General features: G+C 43.4%; 1 protein-coding gene across 1 annotated transcript; it reads right to left on the reverse strand.

Moving 5' to 3' along the window:
* Positions 1-1,640: 1,640 nt before the first annotated feature.
* On the reverse strand, positions 1,641-14,595 carry LOC132470755 (vesicle-associated membrane protein-associated protein B-like). Its single transcript, XM_060069609.1, has 6 exons — positions 14,340-14,595; positions 11,748-11,900; positions 7,883-7,986; positions 6,529-6,609; positions 5,388-5,567; positions 1,641-4,450 (listed from the first exon to the last, which is right to left on the reverse strand). The coding sequence occupies exons 1-6, from the start codon at positions 14,395-14,397 to the stop codon at positions 4,298-4,300; spliced, it is 729 nt and encodes a 242-aa protein (XP_059925592.1). The 5' UTR covers positions 14,398-14,595; the 3' UTR covers positions 1,641-4,297.

Below are 14,595 nucleotides of genomic sequence, written 5' to 3' on the forward strand. Positions count from 1 at the left end.
ACTTTCTCAAAGGTGATGAGTCAATGCAGTAGGCTAATAGCCAGCCAGCCAACTGCTCCCTTGGGCCCACCGTTTTACATCAGTACGCTTGAACTGAATACATAAAACTAACGCTTTTTGAACCATCCGCCCTCCTGGTTCCTGAACTTTCCTCAGGCAAGAGTCATCTGCTGGGACCCAGCAGAACCCCCAAGCCCTGTAGTTTCATCCTCAGAAGGCCCCACTTTGCGACATTCCTGTGCGATTTACCTTGGACACGAGGCACGTCCCAGCAGATTACAAACATTTCAATGAATATTGGGCTGTTTCCATGGTTGAATATCCAGCTGTGTCCCACCTTGGCCAAGCTAAACAGCTGAGCGGCGCGTACATACCAGGTCCAGGTGAATCCTCGGGGGGGCTTCCCAACAGAACCTCGTCCAGAGGCTCTTCCACCGCCGCGAGGTGCAGACAGCAACCGTCGCTGGTTGTTACAGATACACCAACACTAAATGAATCAAGTACATTTTTATATGACAACACAGCTGCAGATGTAAAAAGCCAAAAGGTACAATTCATTACCCGCTAGTAACAGTTTAATCCTGTCGAAAACAGTACCGCTGCCAACTCAAGCACAAGGCGAGCGCTTTCATAAGTGACTACTGCCTTGTTAAAGCTCCTTCCTTGAGCTTATGAACAAAGTGGATTAGGGTTGAGGTTTGGGTCTGGCAATGATAGGAAATTGTGTGAAATTGAAGACTGTGATACGGACATGACTGCCTCACAAAAGCGGTGGTGACGATTCTCAGGTTTCAATGCTATCCTCAGATGATTATAGCACATGTGCGTGTATGCACAGGGCTGTGTGGTTGGCTCATGGCTATATTATGGATACATGAGGACACATGCCACGCCCTTTGTCTTTGACTCCATTTTACCCGTAGGGCTGTAGCTATGGTCCATCTTCACTGGGAGGGTCCTAGGCACCCTCAATATTTACCAGGAGGGCCATAGCTACTGCCCATCTTTGCCATAAGGGGCTTAGCTAGGGCCCATCTTTACCATAAGGGCCTTAGGGGCCCATCTTTACCATAAGGCCCTTAGGGGCCCATCTTTGCCATAAGGGCCTTAGCTAGGGCCCATCTTTACCATAAGGGCCTTAGGGGCCCATCTTTACCATAAGGGCCTTAGCTAGGGCCCATCTTTACCATAAGGGCCTTAGGGGCCCACCTTTACCATAAGGGCCTTAGCTCGGGCCCATCTTTGCCAAAGGGCCCATTTTTACCAGGAGGGACAGCCTATAGCTTGGGTCCATCTTCACCAAGAGGGCCGGCTACCGTCAATCATTACAAGGAGGGCCCTAGCTATGGTTTATCATCCCCCCAACTGCACTCTATTTGAAATTGTGTCAAATTTTCCATTCACACAATACTTCTAGAAAGAGCTCACATTTGTGTGGGCTTAGCCAAATGGCATGAGAATAACTGGGATAGAAGCCATTGATACGTTTTTTTTTCTGCAGATTTGGAGACCCTTCCTTTCCCGGCAGATGGTAATTCAGACAATGGGGTAGCCCTGACCCAACCTCCTTACCTCTGTGGCTGCTGGATCCGGCCATGCGTGGACACTCATAAACCAAACGGAAATAAGAACATACAAGGTCATGTATGGGGCTTTATTTACTTAATTTATTTAGATGCTACATAGTCCAACAAGGTTGGGTTGAATTTTTATACACCAGAGACAACTTGACTAGGAATATTCTTCTTCTCAGATAGACGTATTTATTTATTTACTTACATACAAAACAGTTGCCCGACTGCTTATGGTGATCACGGTGATGGTCTGAGAGTCCAGGATAGGCCAGTGTAGTGTTTTCCTTTTTTATACAACCAAATGAGCACCAAATCAGCTAGTAACTGCCCTTAATTGTTATCTGTAGATTACCAAATCAATATTTTACAGTATTGGGGAAGAAGGGGATAATTAACAAAGTATTGGATACGTCGGGTTATCACAGGTATGTGACATTCAAATCATGTCCATGAATGTGTAAAACTTTCCTTGGCAATGCCTTATGTGGCAAAACCTAACCATCTGCGAGGCCCTGTCCCAAAGGTAAAAACCTCAACAAACTGAGTCAGATTAAGAAGTAAGGACAGCTACTATTTCACTGGCATCTGTTCACATTCAAAGAAACGTAGGTAATGTACTGCTCATGCCCTCCACGTCTAAGCAGGAAGACATCCTCATAGTGATTAGAAAATAAAACCCCTTCACAGATACAGGAGAAACACGTCTACTGTCTATTTTTACATCCTCCCCCACACGCCCTCGTACATGTACAAACCTAAATCGCAGATCTTTTTTATTTATTTTATTTTGACAGAAGACAACGTCACCCTTTCTGGTTTAACCCTCTGCTTGTGTCAAGCTGAGGCGATGGGACAACATACTTTAAACTTTTCTTTTTCACTTAAATAATGCAAAATGGAGCACCATTTCTGGGCTCTAAACTGCCACCTTCTTCTCAGTCTTTCCTGGTGTTATGCACATTGTTATGCAAATTAGAACAAAGTATTATATATATTTATATATATATTCTTTGACAAGAAAAAAAAAAGAACCCATGACATTTGAGAGGTAAATGGCCCAAGATGGTCCCTCTAAAATCCCCTACCCCAAAATAAAATCACTTCAAAAAAAGACAAGTGTTTCAACCTCATTACATCTTAAATTAAAACAGACCTCAACTGCAGTGGTGGATGAAAGGGTAACGGTGAATGAGGTGCTGCATGGTAAGCAGGAGCACTCATACAGCGCGCTGGGCACCCCCCAACACCGTGGATACCGTGTCACACGGCCCGTACTCAACAGTATCATGACAGATGCATGGCTCGGGAGGAAAAAACTAACAAACATGACAAAAAAAGTGTCCAGGTCAAGAGTAGTTCGGCGGATAAAGCCTTGGATACAGACTGCGATTGTGGCTCACACACACACACACACACACACACACACACACACACACACACACACACACACACACACACACACACACACACACACAGCCATTTCAAACATCCTAGTAACCAATGGTCACAAGGATGAAAACTTACATCAATCTAATCCTTAAATAAATTATTTATAATATACCAATCCAGAGCTTCTTATTTGGTTAGCTGCAGTGTTCTTAAATGCCTTGATCCGAGCAAGACATTATGAAAAATAAAGAATGCAGAACAAAATAAAATAATTAGGATTGAGATGTGCAAACCAACAGTGAAAGACATTGTTATCACAAAGATAAAAAGCAACCCATTTAGCTTCAGAAATCCACATCAAACACTGTGGATGCATGCAATCAAGAATTTCCAAACGAGGACTTGGAGAGCAGAAAGAAAGAAGAAAGAAATAGGCCAGAAAAGTAAAACATAAATAATTTATATTATGATTAGGAGATATATATAGATATATAGATATATTTATACCTATAAAGAGAGAGATTTAGCAAGGTTGTTCTCCAATCAAAAATGAGCCGGTCTTTACAAAGCCTCTGATTGGAGGAGTCAGTTTGATTGACAATAGCCCTATGTATGAGCCCTACCATCGCTCTGGAATTGTAATGTCTAAATTCCTTCCTTAAAGAGAGTTAAGCAGGAAGGAACACTGGAAATACTGTACAGTTGTAAGGGGGATGGATCATGTGTATGCAGGCTCTGTGGCCTCCCGTTGCTTAGCAAAAGAAACAGTGGTGCGCTTTGATAACATTCACTCAATGCAAATAACCCCCGCTGCCTGTCCCCACCGTCTCTGCCACCACAACCGTGCCAGTGTTACAATCTCCCTTGGTCTGACTCACCGGCGTTAAAATTAAAATTTCACAACGCAAAGAGCACCCCCCCTCCCCCCCCCCCCCCCAGCCACACACCCACCCCCGGAACCATCACCAGTATGTCTGAACGTGGAAGGGAGCCAAAATGATTATGTAGCGACTACACAGCGGCAAGACCTGTTGGGTTTGTTTGCTCATGTTGACTCGTATTTCTTGCGTCGTGTGTGCGTGTGTGTGTGTGTGTGTGTGTGTGTGTGTGTGTTGATTTATACATAAATGAGAATGAAAACTGGTACACCTCCCTCTGCCCCTCCCACCCACTGATATGGCATTTCTGATCCAAAAATCCCTAATCCGGGGTTGGTTTTTCCTTCGCCACCCTTTCCCCAACCACCCAACCCCACCCCCTCCAGAATGCATGCTGCCGGCCGGGGGCCCCCCGGGGGGGGGTGGGGGGGGGGGCCGTCTGAGCCACACGGCGCTCTACAAGACCAGTTTGCCCACGATGACGCCCACCACGAAGAAGAGAACGATGAGGGCCATGCCGCGCACACTCAGCCCCTCCTCCTTCACCGCCATCGAGGAGTGCTGGGACGACATCATGTTGCTCTTCCTCATCCGCAGGCCATCGTCCTCCTAACCGGGGGGGGGGGAATAAAACACGAGTGAATAAAAAAATAAAAAGGCAATGGAGTGAGAGAGGGAGGAAGGGAGGGAGGGAGGGAGGGAGTGTTAACCGGTTGAAGAGATAAGGCCGCTGACACGTTGGAGAATCCAGCAGGAAACAGGATCTGTTCAAATCTCCAACACACTCGCTCCCCAAAGACGGGGAAAGGCGCCAAGACTTTACACACTTCACTTCCCACCAGCGGGCGAGGCGGTGCTGGGTGGATGTGTGGCCGGGGAGGGAGGGTCGTAGATTGGGGTGGGTGTGAGCGCGTGAGGGGTTCTCTGTTAGTTCAAGCCCAGACTCGAATCGGCCAGCAGTCGTTCTGCCTCTGGCAATACTTAAATGGGAGGAGGAAAGGGGGGTCCAAGGGGCTGCTGTGAGTCAGGAAGGGGGGGGGGGGGGGGGGGACTCTTACTTGGCTGTCTGTGGTGTGCATGTGCAGGGTGTGTGTATATACGTGTGTGTGATTCATCGCCAGCAAACTCCAAAGGCCCTGTACTAGACCCTGCTCTGGCGATTGTGATTGATGGCGTACTCATCGATGGGCAAAAAGAATGCATTATGGCCTTAAGACCCAGGGATCTGCAGCTGGTTATGGCTTGGCAGTCTTTACTACAGTGTAACAGCAAAGGGGCATGGGGGAGCACATTAAGATTATTTAGTGCATCTCAACTTGTGTCAGTCAAGCATCCCATAGTAGATTCCATCACAACTGTAACTACAATAATAACATTAAACCCAAATATTGAATGTTATGACGTATGATGTAAAGACTTGTTAACGCTACTGACACAAGTCTTTGACTCCATCTGCAGACTGTGTAAATACCCTGGATCTACCCATGGTCCACATCCTTCCACGAGCTAGGGGGGGCTACATGAACGTGTGGTGAACAGAACGCACCCTGATCTGTTTGTTCTCTTCCCGTAGCCTCTGAGCCTCCATCTGCAGCCGCTTGCACTCCTCCATCACCTTCTTCACCTCCCCGTCGTCGAGGGTGGAGCTCATGGACCTCATGGACAGAGTGGAGGACTCGGACTTCAACAGGCCGGAGGACATCACCTTGTTGGAGTCCATGTCATGCTGGGAGAGAGAAAGGGAGTGGGAGAGAGGGAGGGAGAAGGAGCGAGAGCGAGCGAGACGTTAAAAACAGACACAGGTTAATGCTTCCATGGGGATTCCTGATTGAAAAGAGTGGCATACTATTTCCTCATTGTCCAAGGTAAAGGGTAGCATGTACTCACAGATAATGCTAGAGTAACATAGGTACAGCATATAGGTCCAAGACACTCATGTATAGAACCTATCTTTTCACAAAGCATGCACTCAAATTACAATTGGCAAAAATGTCCACTGATCTTCCTCAATCTGGATATGGAACACACGCATATTCATCCTCATCATCAACATGTATTTCAGCAAGCATGTTAATTGAAAACTAATTCATATTTTAAATGAAGGCCTCTCAAGAGGCAAACGATCTCCTTTTGGAACGGGCCGGTATTTATTTATTTTTAAATACAATATATATCACGCACATGACACTCATCATACAGTGGGCAGCCATGATGAAGAAAGCTTTGAGTAGAATCAAATGGACACCTCGTGGTGTGGTAAATAAACAGAGCAAGGGGTCTCAATGGAGAGATGAGGCAGACAGAGACAGACACAGAGAGAGGAGAGTAATTCCTTTAACCACCTACTGTGTCATTTAATAACTTGAATTTGATACCGTTTTACGTTAGGTATCCCTCAGACAAGGTATTGAATAACTATTTTTTAACACTGTAGTGGGGATTTGATCTATTTTCAATTGAATATGATTTAGCTTTCATGTCTCACTGGCAATAGGGAGGGAAAGGAAGAAGTGAGAATGGATAGATGGACAAGAGAAAACCAGTGAACGATGTGAGTAGGCGATGGACGCTGGCCGCAGAGGGGTTAAGGTGAAGCCTGTACACGGTGTGACGGGCCGGCTCCTGGTGGAGAGACAAATAATGGGAGACGGACGAAGCGGGGAGAGCAGGGGAGCACATGTGCTTACCGTTTTATCGTTCTCCGCTGGAAGCTCAAACACACACCTCAACTTGGAGTCCATCAGCTCGTCTGGCTTGGCCTCCTTCCACTGTGAGACACATCAAATGGAGATTCGTTTTGACAACAGCCATGATAACAGGTCAACTCAACGGCTCTCCCATCAACAGCTCTCAATTCAACTTAAATCGAAACATCTGTAAAGCTGCATGTTTGTTTCGCACTGCAATAACCTCATACTGTTTCTTAAGATGACGTCATTCCCCGAGGTCATGATTAGAGTCATTTCTGCATGGATGTCCAACAGTGAATAACGTGTTGATAAATGATCACATTTGAAATGAAAGCCGACTGCTTATGGACTAGGATTTCTGTACCGTTTCTTGGAAAAGTTAAGAAATTGTAGATTTCCGACACCGCAAGGCTGAGCCAAGGTAAGATGAGATTCCTTGCCGAATGAGGGCAACATTCCTCTCACGGCCTCTTGGTGTTAAAACGCTTCATGTCAACGGGCCAGTAATATATACAAAGAGAAACCATCAGATTCAACAAGTGCCAATTACCACAGCTTTTGGACATTCCAGTTGTTCTCTCAGTCTCCATCTCTTATGGAACAGAAAAGTGCAGATATGTATGACTTGGTGGATCAGTACTATCCATTTTACTACCATCCACACCCCACCTCCTCCTCCACACACAGGCCCGGACCCTCACAACCGTGTCAACTATGTCACAGTTGTGTGTTGCACAACACCACTCCCTACGCCTGCAATGTGTCAATATTGTCCAACTCCCCTGTCTCGATTCCCTGCCATATCCTAAACACACCTGTCAGACAGAAAATTGAATTGCCTTAAATATGATAACATTAAATGATCTATTACGCAAGGGAAGGACCACACACACAGACACACCCACACCCACACCCACACTTAATGTTTACGTCACTTTTTATTGCACTTTATGAGGAAGTTCATTTACAAAAACATGCAGAGATAGTATCTTAATGTCACTGTGTCTTTGTTTTTTCTTTTGAGTAAATTCATACTTTTTCAGCTGCATCATAGCTAATGAAAAAGGGCATACAAGAGTGAGAGCCCAAGTTCTGTTTCTGTGCAAGGTTAATGTATATGTATGATATAGTAAAAAAAAAGGGGCAAGTGCCCTCTTAGTTCAGAAATTTGCTTTTTGCTCTGGGAAACAAAATTTGGTCAAGATGTGGCAACTACATCAGGACAATGTTGGCAACAGAACACCTATGCCTTGCTTACACTTTTAAAGCTATACCTGGAGCCTGTAGTGACAACTGACACACTAGAAAAAAAATAATGGTTATGCAAGGTGAGAAGAAAACGTAAACTTACCACTCCCTCCATATCGATCATGTCTGGCGGTGCCAGCATGGACTGGACCATGAACTTATGTTTGCTCTTCTCATTCGGATCATACTCGAAAGGTTGCAGCATAACTGAAAAAAAAGGGAAATACAAAAGTTGACATCTGAGAATTTTGAAATGGTTCTTGCTTCCTTTCGCTAATCATCATATACTTTTTTCATTTCCTCTGACACATTGGGTACAATCAGGGAGACTATGAAACAATCGGTTTTAGTGAATGAAAAGACTGAAAAACTGCAGAATGCCATCACTTGAGGAATGCTGCTGATCAGGCCCAGCAAGCTCTTCTACAGTTACAATCCTTTCTATCCTCAGCCAGCGGTTCCACATCAGCTTTCCGCACTAAAGAGGAATTAGCGAGTATCGAATGCCCGCAGATTTGTCAAACAGAAAACTAGGCTTAACGATTCTAGGATGGACTCCTACTTAAACGCCCTCGTTTGTTTGGAAATACGGTGGAGATCATTTACTTCCATGTGCATGCTACCATGACAGGAAAAACAGTGATGGATCCCCAAATATCACAGGGAGGGGTGTTTGTGTGTGCGTGTGTGTGCAGGGTGGGGGGGATGATGGCTCTGCCAGCCTCCAAGCCTGTTGCTTCTCATCTAAAATATTACATATTGCTCTAATGGAAAGCAGGCGTTTCGGTGGAATACTACTTAAATCCATCACCACATCAGTTCACTCAGTCACTTGTGTGTTATTTGATGTCAATCCAGGGGCCAAAGAGGCATTTTATGGCTGTAATGATGATTTACGATGATCACTTTCTCATGTCGAGTATCTCGGCCACGAGAAGCTCGCTGTCAAGAGGGAACATGAAATGGCTCTTGATCGGTGATCTCTTTTTTTCCCTTCTGCCCTTTATTACTGTTGTTAAAGAGGAGTGAGATTGGAACTCAATAGGCACAGTGTGACATCAATGCCAGCCCCAATGTGCAATGCGTGTGTGACTCTTTGGCTTTCATTAGAAACAAATGACCTCTTAATTTCAAAGTCAGAGTTGGAGTTCTCAGATGTGGCCACCAGGACGGTTCCCACATATATGGTACGTGCCAATTCTCCCTGGAGTAGAAAACCTCTGCGTTGCAGTGCCCCATTACAGCAATCAAAGCAGTTCAATATCACAAACCAGAAACAGACGGCAAGAACAGATTGAGAATGTCCTGTTGCAGTCAGACCCAATTTGCACAGCCATCCACCTTGGGTCCGAGGGGACAATGCTGGGGAATGGAGGCAGGAAGGCTTGTTAGTTATTTGAGAAAAAAAAAACGGAATAGCATAAAGGGGTCTGAATTTGGTCAAATGGAAAAACCAGAAAGAAAAAAATCACAGACATGAATTTTTCTTTGATCTAAAGACTCTAAGCAGCCTTTGGAAAAGGGGTTCTTATGCTAATGATGGTATTTCATATTCTTACTTCAGAGTGCAATCATTCATTAACGTCATAGTTGCTAATTGTAGTCTGCATGCAAAGCCAAGACATGTTTTTCGTGCTGTTTGTTGTTGATGAATTGAGCGATAAATAGGGAAAGGGAAGGAGGTGATAGGAAGTTTCCTTTAAGCAACTAATTAATGGTGTCCCGAGAGAATAGATGGGACAGCATCAATTAGATATTTACCGTAAAGCATTTATACGAGGGTCTGCTACAACCATACCTTCAACCCGTTTGCAACCACTAAGTATGATAACCATTAAGAGGCCTTGATCAACAACCTAAGAAACCTCTTTCTACTTAACACGTGCAAAGGAAGTTTGACCCGTGCCCTGCAAGTCGTCCTGGTACATCACTATTCCGGAAAAAAGTGGTCAAAGATCAGCATACTGAGAAATTGAGAGTGTAAACTACACTAAAATCAACATACAAGTTCTTAAGACATAGGCCTTCAGGGGATAAAACACCCCATGTAGGCCATGCCATGTTTTTTTTTGGCATTTCAGCCCTGAACTTCTGCTGTCAGACTTCTGATTGTGTTCTCATGGGTCCCTCTCATTCAATAAAATTCATTAGCAAGAAGAAAGAAATATCAAAAACGTAACTAATCTATTCCACTGTGGTAAGTAACCACCAGCCACAAAGCCAATGCTGGTAAGTTTTGACGGGTGCTGGTAGGTTTTGTCATCGCCGCCAGGGATTCTGGTGGGTTACCAGCCATCATTAAGAAGTCATACTCCATTAATACAATCCCAATGCATGATGAAACCAGCTGTTCATGCAGGATGGCAAAAATACATTAACTAAGCATCCTGCCCCGTTATTCTGACATGTCATAATAATGTAAATAATGCATGTAATTGGTGATAGGTATTAGCCTAAATCGTTTGCAAATTACACATTTCCTGTGCTGTCATAGTGCGGACACACTTTAACTGAGCTCCCTGGAAACTATGGCTGCTGCGTTGACATGTTAATGAGGATGATTGCAATAAAAGTTATCCGTCTTTCTGACCGAGTGTTAAGATGACCTGTGGGACAAACATTCCATGTACAAGAATTTCTGAATTTTTACCAAGGAACGGATCAATATTGGTCAACATAAGGGTTGTGGAGGTGTTCATACCGCATAATTTTTCCACTGGACACTGCATAACAACAATTAAGCTTCCACCACCGAGCCAACACATGACACATCAAAGATTGGTAGGTATCCAGTGGCAGAGCGCTGCCTTTTTACATTTTGACAGAAGGAAATTTCGACACTGCTATTTATACTGCTCTGCTGAGAGCAAGTAGTCGGAGACTCAACTGCAGGGCACATTTCAGGGGGTGTGAGTGATCTGCTGCAGTCGTAGAGCTGACTGTTACTTAATTTAAGCCTGGATATTTGGTTGGATAAGTCATTTCAGTTCATATTCTTGAGGGATAGGGGACTATTTTGTATTTTATCTTCATGTTATATTTATGAATGAACACAGCAGGACATGGATACAAAGTGCATACAATGACGATGGTGTTATGGCTTGCTCTCAATATTTGAATTGAATACTTGTTCTGCGTCTACTGGCGTGGCAGACTTTATTGCAAAATAACTGCAATAATAACTGCACCAATGCATTGGGTTTGAAATGGGTGTTGGATGATACATAGCTGTTTTCCAGGAGCTGGTTGTATTTCGTTGGACACTAATTCTAACAAAACCCTGCAAATACTGCAGGGTTTCTCTAAGGACCATGGGGTGTTTGCAATTTTGATACACATCACCTGAAAATTCGACCAAACACCCTAAGACATCCTATAGGAGCCCTGTGCCTTTGACTGAAATAAGACGAGCAAGGTTAAGGATTGTACTTGGCTTACTGTCATGGGACTAAAAGTCCCATGACATTAGTCCACTTCAACGTCTTGAAGTGGACTAATCAGGTGGATAAATGTCGACAGCAAAAAATCGGACGGTGCAGAATTGTAAGCCACTGGTGACTACCATCACAAGTTGAAAGTGTTACCAGATATGCTGGTTTGTAAAAGGAGTCTATGCATGTAAATAGCAGAAGTGGTGAAGCATTGACACCCGAGACGGTATCCGTCTCCTTCACCTAGCACCACTGTGTAAAATGTCTGTTAGGGGGAGAGCAAGGGGGTGAGAAGGACAAGGAGTATCTTGTACCTATGCTCGATACTACCAGTGTGTGCTCCTGTTTCTGGGCATGCAAGACGAATAATTGTGACCTGTAACACTTCACACTAATACCTCTGCCTCAAAACACTCTGACCATATTGTACTCTTAAACAATAGGACATAAGGATAGGCTGCACGGCCTTTAGAGAACCAAGAGCAGTGTAAACTGCTATGGCCTTTATCTCTGCCGTGCCACTCTTGGGATCATTACCGGAGACATTGATTGAAGTGCCGGCATCGATGATGCCGCTGTTTGGCCGGACACAGTACCGGCGAGGGGCTGTCGTCTTCACCTTGAAACACACATTCCGGTCTGTAGGGTTTGAGAGCTTGAGGGTCGTGGTGACCACGTCTGAGAACGGACCTGTGTGGGTAAACATGAGCAGAATTGAAGAAAGTTGGATTGAAAGATACATGGGGGGGCGGGGGGGAGGGCATTATGATGGAATAACACATCAGCACTTTTGAGGGCAATATTCTCAATGTATTTTTTCCATGCTTAAATCGCATGCTCTTCACTTTTTTTACCAAGAAAGTCATAAAAGAAACATGAGGTCTCTCTGTGCGATTTTTCGGCTTATTGGGTTAGAGACCTAGTTAGTTGTCCTCCTTAGTTCAAAATTGTTTATTTATTGGTTGGGTATTGATAAAGGAAGACTGCACTGCATACCCATCATTATTATATTAGTTTAGCAGATCTTGTACTAAAAAGCATGACCACATCTCTGATGGTAGGTATGAAAGACCTGTCAACTAAATCCTTGGCTTTCCCCAGAGGAATGGATTCAACTAAGTTAACCTCATCACAGCCAAACCAATAAGAAACCATTAGACATTAACAAACGTAACCCATCTCCTTAGCCGTCTTTAATGTAAATGAGAATGTACATTTATTTGTACAGTTAAAAAACAACAACAGTTGACCAAAGGGTAGATGGGTCGACAACTAATGACTTATGACTAATGGGTAGATAAACATTGATTGATTGCCCATTGGTATATGTTGACCTAGCGAACAATAAGCCTCTTGTAATTGTGGTGTAGTAGTTATTATGTCATAATAATTGGCCTATGTGGTGAGGTCAAAGAGTATTTCTGGTAGTACTGATAAAAATTAGGGCAATCAAACTCAAGATGTGATAAACGAGATGTGACAAACATTTATCAAAACAATTGCCAATGCAATTAGTAGTAAAACTGGAACTGGCCACATTATTTATTATTTATGCCATCATGATATGTCTATTTTCTTTAATCTACTGATAAAATAGCACACAGCAATAAATAAATATGGTAACTCTGATATCCAGGTTAATTATATGAATTGCATTTATAAGAAAAGCATTTTTGTGTCATAGTGAATTTTAGTCATAGTGTTGATTTTACTACTATGCCCTGCTCTAGAGTGAGTTTGACTTGCGGAAAAATAAAGATGAACGGAACTGACTGAAAATAGAATATAGTCTATTAGCCTAATCCCGGACAGGAAATTAGGATGGGTATATGCGTTATTTTATAGATATAAAAATGCAGTCAAAAAACATTTAAGCTGAAAATCAATGTTAATGTCATTGTTAAACATTTGTCGTAGATTGTTGCTGCTAACTTGGCTCAATTTCTATGAGGATCCAATTTACTACTGCTGTAGTTCTACATCTAATGTTAAGCATTTGCAAGCCATTCTTTGTAAATAGGTATAGGCTGCCTGAGTACAATGATCACATGATTGCCAGAAGGAAGTTCATATATTGTGGCTGATGATTACGGTCCAAGAGAACCTCATTTATGAATAGTTTTTTTTGTCTTATTTTGCAAATATATCAAACACATAATTTATCTTCTTTTAGTAAAAAAAAATAAAAAAGTCAACAAGCAGAAATACTGTGGAATCAAGATAGTGATTGGTGGAAATATTTAACAAACTTGGAATCAAAATGACGAAAATGATGTTATGATGCTCTGCATGTCTTTAGGTCACGTGGTTTAAGTGACCCAAGCAAAGTCTTCCAACCTGAAAATATACGGGATACCATACTGTTATTACGTTTATACAAGCATCCACGTGTTAAAGGAGAAAGAATTGCTTCCACGGACACATCGAAACCCAACAATTCTCTTTCAGCCTTAAGTTTAAGGTTAAGTTTAAAGCAAATTAAAATAAAACACAGTATTTTCTAAAACTACACAATCGTTTCCATTACCAATAATGGTGCACGGTTTAACACTAGCAGGGTTTGCCTGGCAATGTTGCGTTTACCACTGACAACTCTTCAGCTGACAAGCCAGTGTATGAAGAAACAAGGGCTTTACAGTTTTTTCCATTTTAGTTGACAGCTCCCAGCTGGGTGGCAATCTGACATACACAGCCAATCAGAGACCACGCTAATGCTTGTTAGCTAAACCTACTAAGGATATAGCCGCCACTGTTCAGTACACTGTATATATTTGAATGACAGTCCTCATTATTTATGTCATATTTCTTCCATATTGTAACATTTAAATTGGTTTTCATTTGCACACTGCTTGGTGATTGTTGCTACACGAGAAATGTATAATACGGCCTGGCTAGCAGCGCAAGCTAATCCAGCTAACTAGCTAGCTGTCATGTCCATTGCTCGAGCTAGCAGCTGACCTGCCGTTCGTCCTTATAACGTGCTTTGCAAAAATATTAAACGGACACATTGCTGTATCAAGTACTGCAGGTTATCCTCGATTTGGCGACCATAAGCCAGTAGTCCATACCCTGGTTGCAGAACCCCCCCCCCACCCCCCTTGATGTCCAAGCTGGGCCCTCCCCTCTTACCTCGGAATTTCAGTTCGTGCTGAGGCTCCAAGAGCAGAACCTGTTCTGGCCTGGCCATATCCCAACCACTCAAACGAGATTATCGCAATGCAAGCAGTTCAGGCAGGTGAGTCGTATTACAGTGTTTTTAAGTATTTCTACGTCTAGAATGATTCTATAGGATAATTAGCCTTGGTTACACTGCCCCCGGTCACTGGTGCTATACTCGAGCTACTAGCGGCTGTTGTGATGCAGCAGGAAGGGAGTGAGAGAGGCT

The sequence above is a fragment of the Gadus macrocephalus genome, chromosome 13, assembly GCF_031168955.1.
Source record: "Gadus macrocephalus chromosome 13, ASM3116895v1".
In the NCBI taxonomy this organism is placed as follows: Eukaryota; Metazoa; Chordata; class Actinopteri; order Gadiformes; family Gadidae; genus Gadus; species Gadus macrocephalus.